The 10087-nt window shown below is 51.6% G+C and overlaps 1 protein-coding gene across 1 annotated transcript; it reads right to left on the bottom strand.

Moving 5' to 3' along the window:
- Positions 1–551: 551 nt before the first annotated feature.
- Positions 552–2272, bottom strand: LOC109382577 (interleukin-3). The gene is made up of 5 exons (XM_019642164.1): positions 2114–2272; positions 1988–2026; positions 903–992; positions 740–775; positions 552–641 (listed from the first exon to the last, which is right to left on the bottom strand). Exons 1-5 carry the CDS (start codon positions 2270–2272, stop codon positions 552–554), a joined length of 414 nt encoding a protein of 137 aa, XP_019497709.1.
- Between the last annotated feature and the right edge of the window lie 7815 nt (positions 2273–10087).

Consider the following 10087-nt stretch of genomic DNA (forward strand, 5'->3'; position numbering starts at 1 on the left):
GGGTTCTGGGGCCTATCTGGTAGCAAGGTGGCCTGAGGGGCGGAGGTGAGGGCGGTGGGAGAGGGTTGCTAAATTATCCAGCAGGAGTTACAAAGACCTGAGTCAAATTGAGACACTGTTGACAAATCAGTTGTTCAGAGCATGGTTTATTTTCACAAATGTGTAGAAACCAGTTAAAAACCTGAGATACAAATGAACATACCCCCTGAGTCTCCCAGTTAAGTCAGAAGGAAGAGGATATGGCTCTTCTGCTAAAATAAATACACCTCATATTGTACAAGGTAATAAATAAATACATAAATAAATAGCCTCAATAGAATAAAAATAACATAATTGCAAAAGGCCAAATGGGGGCTGCACATTTCAGAAATGAGATAATTAACAGCTCATCTGATTCCACCGGAGAAAATGAAATCCTTCAGGCCTGGGACTGTGTGAGGGATGTCCCGGCGTCTTCAGATGTCCTGCTGCTTCCGAGGTCCCGAGGCCTTGTCGTGAGAAGGCCCAGAGACGGAGCGGGATGTCGGACTGAAAATGCTTAAACAAGTTGGCTAAAACCATCCGGACTGCTTAAGGCGGGCCAGATACATAGTTAATTTCTTCTGGAAATCGTGCCAGCCATTGATATCGATTGTTTTTTCCTGTAAAGAAACCAGGAAGGTGGTGTTAGATGAGGCGAGGTTGGAAGGCAGGTGACAGGCTGGGGGGCAGGGCAGGGGCGTCTGAGGGAGCAGCTTACCTCCGACGTGGGGGTGGGCAGCAATTGCTTGAATTTCTGTGGGAAGAGACCAAAGCAGACAGTCAGAGACTCGCCTGGAAAAGGAGCAGGCCCTGCTCCCCTCCTCCCCAGAGGGAGCCAGGGCCAAGGCAGGGGTCCTAAAACCCTCCTCAGCTTCACACACCTCAAGATTTGCCTTGATTTTCATTCCTTTCTCCTTGAAATTGTTGGTAGCATTCAAGAATGCATCCAGGTTCAGCCACAGGTTGCCTTCCTAAGGGAACAAAGGATACATTTCAGAGGGAAGGTTGGGGAGTGTTGTTCAAATGTCCAGGCTGAAGTCCTCCCCACAGTTTTCCAAGACTGCTTTCAGGGACATCCTTGGACAATGGCCTCCTCGTCCCCTTCTTGCCCAGGTTGCCCTCAAAGGGCAGAGACCTAGAGGTGAGAGCACACTCCAGGCCAGGCCTCCTTCCCTCCTGCCAAAGCCCTGGCCCCATGTGAGCTGCGTAAATGGCCTGGGTGAACCTTTCTGCACTTGGAGACAAAACATTTCTCAAAAGGAGCTCTCCAGAGGGCGGAGGGCTGGCCAAGCGAAGTATGTGCAGCCAAGAGGCCAGGTAACAGGGTTAATGCTTTGGCTGAATCAAGGGCTCCTAGGCATCAGGAAGAAAATCAGAGGGACCCCAGCGTGGAAACGGGTGCAGCATGTGAACTGTGAGTGCCTAAAAGAGGGGAAACCACAAACTGCCAATAAACTCAGTAGAGATTCAGCCTCTTGTTTGACCCCGAGGAATGCCATGCACACAAAGGTGAGATAATCACTGGAGCCACCGGGAGCTAGGAAAAATAGCTGTAAGTGATAATGCCCAGAGCCGGGCAGGGTGGGAACCCTAACTCAGTAGCTGAAGGGAGAGGAAGGAAGCAGGCCTGCTCACGGGGGAATGTAAACCTGTAACTGAGCGTCAGGCCTTTGGTATATTGTTCACCTTGAGCTGCCTTTCCATTTTGTAATTTAAAATTTTCATGTTCTAGCCATGGCTGGGGAAATGCATTGAAACCCGTGAAGCACCAGAGACACTGATCTGGGAACTTCATGCATATTGTGCAATTTAATTGTCACAACAACCCCACAGCGTTAGGTGCTATACACCCTATTTACAGATGAAAAAACTGAGGCTAGGCAAAGTGGCATGACACATCCGAGGTCACACAGACAGGAGGTGGAGTGGGACCCAGGTGCACCCAGGTACAGGGCTGAGCTCTTACCATCAGGACGGGTATCTCATTTGGGTCCATGGTGTGCTGCTGTGGGGGAAGGAGAGAGAGCCCATGAGTCCTGCTGGCCTGAGGTGCCTGCCAGCCCTTCCCTACCACCTTATCCCAGCTACTCACTTCTGGAGGCACAGTAGACTCGTTTAGGATGCCCATAATTTCCTCGATGATGTTGTCATAGTTCTCAGTCGATTGTGTCCTCAGGGGCTGTCCCTGTGCCCGAGGGGCATGGAGTGCGAGCAGGAGCAGGAGCACGTGCAGGACGGGGAGGCTGCTCATCTCTGGGCTGGCAGGACACCTTCTGTCTTGTCTTGGTCCTTCGTGGTGTTCTGAAGTGTCCAAGACAGCTTCTTGTGTTTTATATGCAGCAGCAATGTGCCCGCAATCGGGCTGAGTGTGTGGGGGGGTGGGGGAGGGGAGGGTGGTCATGGGAAGAATCTTTATCTAACATGGAACCTCCATATCAAGCCACAGACATTCGTCACTTTCTAGTACTCAATATCAGTGAAACTTGGGCGGAAATTACTCAAAGGGTATCTCCTCATCTTTCCAAGGAGGAATAAAAGATGGGCTGGCCACTGAGCAGAGTGGGGGCAGGTGAGAGGACTCCTCCAACAGGTGAGGGGCTGCCTGACTCTGAGCTCCCCCAAGGCACCTGCTCAGTGGGACCTGGTGCTGCCATCGCCTGGACAGCCCTGACCTTCTGCTGCCTGCCCCGCCTATCACGGCCTAATCCTGTATGGGTGGCCAGGGAAGGCCCACTGGGACAGGCAAGAGTTTGTCCCACAGCCTGTCATACAGCTAACCATCCATGTGTGAGCTCATCCACTGAGAAGCACACCTCTTGACACCCCTCCCAACACTGAGTTCCTGGGCTTAAAGCCCCCAGTGGTTTGTCTCCTGGGGTTTGGGCAGCTTCTCTTTGACCCTTCCTGATCCTGGTGGGTGGCAGATGGAACTCAGGCACCAGAGGCCCATTCTTTTATTGGTCTGATAGCAGCACCCTGTGCTGTGGGATCTTAGTCCCTGGGGGATCCTGGCTGTGGGTGCCGTGCAGTCCCTGGTAGCACAGAGAGGCTGGGCTCAGGGACCTGAGGACAGGGATCCTTGAAGAAGCTGTCACTGGGAGACAGGGAGAGGGGGCTGGCCTGGGGTGGTTCAGATGGTGAGATTGGCAAGATCTGAGGGGCGAGGGAAGAGAAGAGAGCAGGGCAACTCCTTAGTTTCAGGCCATTGTTGGGGGCTGATGTTGCAGAGGCCTGGCTCCCAGCCTGTGCTGGAGTCTGGATTCGGCAGATGCATGCCCAGTGGGAAAGACTTGCAGAGCAGGGAAGATGGCAGGGACTGACCCTGGCGGAGATCACAAAGGACAAGAGAAGCAGCAGCCAGAGAGGAAGCAGAAAAACCAGGAGGGTGGGCGCCCAGAGGAGGCAGGGCACCTGAACGAGGAGGCAGACCCCTGCCCCATGGCACCATCCAGCCCTTACACAGGCCAGGGCAGGGGGTTTGGGAAAGGGGTGAGTGTGACAGGGATGTGGGAAAAGTTCTCTGAGAAAACTGGGCCTGGCTGGGGGGAATAAGAGGCAAGATGGAAAAGCCAGGGGTCAGGGTGTCTTGTAATGCAATCAGCTTGGGGAGGTGGGGCAGCTTATGCTGAAGCAGGGGAATTTGGGTGTTTCTGGCTTCTGAGCAGGAGCTGATCTGGTAAGACAAGGACCAGGATGTGGCTGCAGAGGAGGCAAGTGAGGCGACTGTGACCCAGGGCAATGCGGTGAGAACAATGCCCATAGCCAGACACACAGTTCCTGGCTCTGCCACGGGCCAGGCCCAGGAGGAGCCTGGGACCTGGGCCCAGAGCATCCTCAGAAAGCAAAGGCACGTGTGAAATGAAGCCACACGCGGGGAACCTCAGGGCCATGTGCCCACTAGGCACAATTCAACAAACTTTTATTAAGCACTTGCTGTGTGCAGGCACTGTGAATGAAACAGACACGGTCCCTCTGTTTAAGAAACTCACAGCCTTGTGGGGAGGGGCAAACTGAAAGCCTTGCTACTCTCAGCGAGGACTTCGGACCTGCAGTTTCAGCATCACCTGGGGGCTGGTTACAGGTGCAGACCCTCAGGCCTTTACCTAGGCTTTCTGAATCAAAAACTGTATTTTGACAAGGTCCTCAGGAGATTCACATGATATTTAAGATATTCCGATTTAAACACTCAGGCACATGGGTCAGGGGCTGGGCCTCTGAGGCCCAGGGCTTCTTAACTACTCAACCGAGGCTGGGTGTTACCGTCTATACAAAAGCATGGGGGACTTGTGCACACACCAAAAATGTGATTTCTTCCAGAGAAAAACTTCTTTTTTTTTCATATAAATGGGCTTTTTTTTCAGAGAATTTTAAAGCGCGGTGAATTTTAAAGCAATGAAGGCTGAATATTCCTGCACATGTTTCTTTAGAAGTCCTGACTTTGTGTTGTATTATAGCAAAGAAACATCCTGAGTAGTTCTATTTTACATCTTGACATTTGTACGAGGAAGTTTAGGCTTCAAGAGAGCAGTATTGGAAAAACTGGAGTTTTCAGCCAGGGAGAGATATGGTCCGTTGAAGGTTTGGGTCCAGGAAGTCCACTTTAGCTTCTGTGGGGAGAAGGCTGGGAAGAGGCAGGACAGCCAGTGGCCAGTGAGGGGAGGGGGAAGTTCTCTGGACAATAGATGGTAAGGAGGCTGGATTAGGTTGATTGTGGTGGGGATGGAGAGAACTGGATAAAGGAAGGTAAAGACTCTAACAGCCAACTTGCGCTGAGTGGCACTAAATTCTTTCATGGGTTAATCCATTTAATCCTCATAATAAGCCTGTGAGGCAGGTACTATTATTATCTCCATTTTACAGATGTGGAAACTGAGGCTCAGGGAGGCTGAGTTCACGCAGCCAGGAAGTGACATCACCAGGACTGACTGCAAGCAAGTCTGTCTGACTCCAGAGGCTGAGCACCCACTTCAACAGCACTGAAAAGTGACAGAGTAGGGGTTGATGCAGGGTGGCGGGAGGGGAACAGCAGGGTGAGGATAAGAGCCCTGGGATTATTGACGAGAAGGCCACTGGCGCCTCTGGGCGGGCAGGTTTAGTGTGTGGTGGAGGTAAAAGCTGCTGGCAGTAGGCTGAGCTGTGAGGCTGAGATAGAGAAGACCCTTTGAAGAAGTTTTATTCTGAAAGGAAGGCGAGAGACGGGGGCGCAGCTAGAGGTGTCAAGGGGTCAGAGAAAGAAGTTTGTCAAACAGCGAAGCTTGAGCATCTCTCTGCTGGAGACCAGCTGGGGATAGGTGAGACAGCTGGAAGGTGCACCAGCACAGAGCGTGCAGGGGGACGTCCACAGGGAGGGCTCCCACCATTAGGTGGCACGTGCCCACCTGAGCAGAGAGCTCAGGGAAAGGCTGCTGGGTGGGCCCAGTACATCTGGCAGGGAAGGTGCAGTGGGTTGGGTCCACGGGTTTGGTGGCAGCCGGAGACAATGGTTTCTGTGTTCCCAATGTAATAGGCAAAGTCAGCCCCTGAGGATTTGGGCAGGTGGGTTAGAGTTACGTTGGGTGGCATGGTTGGGAGTCTGTGAGCTGACTGTCGGGGGATGACCTTGAGGGGCTGGCAGCCTGCTAGGGTGGGAGACTCCAGGGCTTCCCTGGGTCAGAGTGTAGAATGGAAGGCCCATGAGGCAGGGTGATGGGGCCATGGGAGGAGGCCCCAGTGGGCGGGGAAGGGAACAAGGACGGCCAGAGCTAGGGAGGCAGGAGGTGGTACAACCCGGCCACCTGCAGAGGCCCACTGAGTGCAACCCACAACCTATTTCTGTGTGAGGAACAGAGAGTAGTCACATTCCACCAAGCAAATGGGATTCAGAGGAAGCTGCCAGCTGCCACTATGGAGGACAACTGGGGACCCTCCGCAGCACTTCTGTAACCTCTCTGGGGACAAGGGAACCCTGGGCCTCCCTCAGGAGTCTCCTTGGAGGTTGGCCTGGACTCTCAAAAAGCTGCTTCAGGTGAAATCATAGGAACCCTCCTTCCCTCCCCGACAGGCCGCAGTTCTGCCTGACCCTGGGGACAGGTCTGGCCCTCTGTATGAAAGTGATTCCAGTCCAGGGCATTTGTGTCAGCCCAGGGAGAGCTGCCTCCTCCCCACAGGCTAGGCTGATTGCAATCAGGAAGGGAAATGAGCTGAGGGTGCCCAGCCCGGGCAGGCACGAAGGAAGCCCTGTGAGGGCTGGGGCAGGAGAGCCAGCGCGGGCTGCTGCTGGAGTCTGCAGGAAGGAGACCCTGTGGGTTTCAGGGTGGGCCTCAGGGCCCCACCCACTGGATACCTGTGGGCCTCGATTCGCTTAGAGTGGAGCACCGTGTCCAGGGTCCTGGCCCTTGGGGCCCATCCAACCAGAGGTCCATGCCTGCTCTTTCCTGTCACCCCCACGGGCCTAGTGGAATTTTCTGAGGTGCCCACCAGGCTCAGTCATCATGACGAGCTCCCATGCCACCCTCTCCCTGGCATCATGTATCAGATTTAGTTGGTCCATGATCTCAGTCACGCTTCTGCTGGTGGCCCTGACCACACTGCCTGCTTTTGTCAATACAGAAGGCAGCTCAGAGCTCCTGGCTGGCCAAGCAAGCAGTGCCATCAGATTTTACATGTCCACTGGAGCAGGGAGCTCAGGAAAAGGCCACCTGGGTGGGCCCAGATGAAGAGGCCTGGCCTCCTGTGCCATCCAGCTGTGTCCTTCCCTAGGGCCTGTATAGCCTAACCTGTGCACTCAGCTTTCTGTCCCATGCTGCAGGTGTGGCCTCCTCAGAGCGCACCTGTGCAGAGTGGACCTCCTCCCAGGTGCAGTCTAATAGGGAAAATAGACGGAGAATCACAGCTTAGAATAAGCCTGGGGTGGGGGATGGGGGAAGCCCAGGCATGGAGCAGCCTCATCCAGCCTGGACCACCAGGAAGACTGGAAGAAGGGACAGCTAAGACCTGAGGATGGTCTGGAGCCAGGAATGTCACAGAGGGAATGCTCCCAAGCAGAGTTGGGTTTGGGGGTACAAATGTTCTGTCTGTTGACCTCAAGCCTACTGGCCATGGTTCTGATATTGGGGTAGTTGGGAGCGGCTGTGTCATCCTTGTTGTTGCTAACAAAGGTATAGACATTCAGTGCCCATCACTCTCTCCTTGCTCACCTGGAACCCAAAGATTTGGGACATGCGTTCCTATTGTGGTCATTGTATTTATCTCAGACAAAACCAAGAGCCAGGGAGGAACAGACATATAGCCCTGCATTCCTTTCTCAAAGAAGCTGCCCGAAAACTGTGAGGTGACAATGTTGGGGCTTAAATGCTCGTAATACAGTATTCCTTGCTCTTAAGAAGTACTTGTCTAAATGGTTGAGACTTCACACAGATTATTAGCCACGTAGATGATGTTGCCAGGTAAAAATCTTACCTGCCTCTCAGGCAGAGATGGGGAGGCCAGCGAGGCTGGGTGACAGAGGGTCAGGGCTGTGCAGGGGAGGGCAGGACCAGTTTAACAGAATGCCGAGCAGGACCCTACCCATTACCCTAGAGAAGACAACCCTGTGCCTCTGAGTCAGGAAGAACCATTGGCACCAAAGGCCCTGGCGCCTTCTGTCCTACCACAGTTTGTGGAGCAAGAATATATGGTTTCCTGGTCCTAAGCGGACCCTCGGGAGTTAGAAGGGCTTAAATCCCCAGTGAAGAAGGCCACCTACCAGGCAGCGGGGCCCCTCAGGAAGAGGTGATAGGATGACCACAGGCGCTGGAGCGAGGGGTTTTCCCTTGATGGGGAACTGTGAAGTCAGGGGTTCCTTCTTGTTCCTACAGGGTCCTGAAGGATGCATACACATGCTGCATAAGGGTGCAGCAGCCACAGAGAGGTCAGAGCCAGACAAGCCCAGCCTGAAAATCAACAGATAAGAGGATGACAGTAGTGCCTGTCATGTCAGAGACATGTCTCTCCAGGTAGGAAAGGGCACAGAAGAGGGAGGAGAGGAGAGAAAGATGAGACCAGGCTCTCCCCCACCTCCACCATGTCAGTTCTCTGCCAGAGCTGGTCAGCCCTGGGGAGGGCAAGAAATGGATGTCAAATGAGCTCTAAGCTGCACTAGATTTTCTTTTATATTGCAAGTGACTCAAGACTTGAGAATCTGTCCGAGAAGTTGACCAGAGTCCGGAATGGGTGATGGGAAGGGACATAATTGAAGGCAGTGATTGGAAAAAATAGAAGTGGTGTTTTGTGTGTGTCCCCACCACATTCCAGTCATTCCACAGACACTCGCAGTTATAGAGCATCGTAAGCCCTGCGAACAGCCCCTCCTGAAGCCCTTCACTCAAAGCCAATTATTTGTACGCATTTGCCTCTCAATTCAAACACCCTAACTTCTGTAGGAGATCTGTCTGTCAAGAGTGGATAAATTCCTTTCCTGCAGAAGTGGAGGAAACTCCTGAGAGTGGGGACACGTTTTCATCGCTCTGTCAGTGGTTCACCCCATCTTCCTCTGGGGCTGCGATTCGTGGGTCCTATACCCCCTTCTCTCCTCTTCCCTTTTGCACACAGGACCCTGCATTTGGCTTCTTGTGTAATTTATCTTAAAGTTTCAGGAATTTAGGTTGAAACACTTGCTTGACTGGTTTTCAAACACTGCATTGTGTACTGGTCTCAAAGGTTTGCAGAAGACTTTCCCAACTCAAACAACGTCTTCAGATTTAACTAACTGCACCATAGTCTTGTCCAATTCTTGTCGTTCCACTGTCCAGTACTCTGTGAGGCTGGGATGAGTTTAGAAGACCCATGGCCAGAAATGCCACACTTCATTTCTGCCCAGATGTCAGTGTCAACAGGGCCATGAGGTAATTGACAACAGGTGGGAAGTGGATTTGGAGCCTACAGGTCTCTCTGGTCTTGGTGGCTGTAATTGTACTGGCCTCTCTAATGGTTTTCTTAACTGTAATTGCCTTAGTCCCTCACTTGAAACATCTAGTCTGTATTGGTACACCAACATTCATCACAGTTATCTTAGTGTGTTTGAGCTGCTTTAACAAAATACCATAGACCTGGTGGCTAATAAACAACAGAAATTTATTTCTTACAGTTCTGGAGGCAGGGAGATCCAAGATCAACATGCCGGCAGATTTGGTGTCTGATGAGGGGTAGTTTCCTGGCTCATAGATGACTGTCTTTCGCTATAACCTCACATGGAAGAAGAAACAAGAAAGCTCTCTGGGGTCTCTTTTATAAGGACACTAACCCCATTCATGAGGCTCTGCCCTTATAGTCTGATCACCTCCCAAAGGCCCCACCTCCAAATCCAATCACATGGTGGATTAGACTTCAATAAAAGAATCTTGGAGGGACAAAATCGGTCAGTCTATAGCAGCATTATTCACAGTTGCCAAAAGGTAGAAGCAACCCAAGTGTTCATCAACAGATGAGTGGATAAACAAAATATGGTATATACATACAGTGGCATATTATTCAGCCTTAAAAAGGAAGGAAATTGTGATACGTGCTACCATACAACATGGGTGAATCTTGAAGACATTATGCTAAGTGAAATAAGCCAGACACAAAAGGATAAATATTGCACTCCACTTATATGAGATACTTTGAGTAATCAAATTCGTAGATTCAGAAAATAGAAAGGTGGTTAACCAGAAGCTGGTGGGAGGGGAGAATGAGGAGTTAGTGTTTAGTGGGGACAGAGTTTCAGTTTGGGAAGATGAAAAAGGTCTAGAGATAAATTGTGGTGATGGTTACACAACAATATACATGTACTTAATGCCCTTGAACTGCATACTTAAAATGCTTAAAATTATAAATTTAATGTTCTATATATCTTACCAAAATGAAAAAGGCTAGCCTGGATGTTTTCTCAATAAAGCCTGAGACTCTTCTGAGGCAGGGCGCTCAGAGCGCCAATACAAGCGTTCTCTCCACCCTGATCCCTGGTCCTTCCTCAGCCTGGGGCAGCGGTTCTCAACCTTCCTAATGCCGTGACCCCTTAATACAGTTCCTCATGTTGTGGTGACCCCAACCATAAAATTATTTTCATTGC

This window comes from Hipposideros armiger, unplaced genomic scaffold, assembly GCF_001890085.2.
Source record: "Hipposideros armiger isolate ML-2016 unplaced genomic scaffold, ASM189008v1 scaffold_66, whole genome shotgun sequence".
Taxonomy (NCBI): Eukaryota; Metazoa; Chordata; class Mammalia; order Chiroptera; family Hipposideridae; genus Hipposideros; species Hipposideros armiger.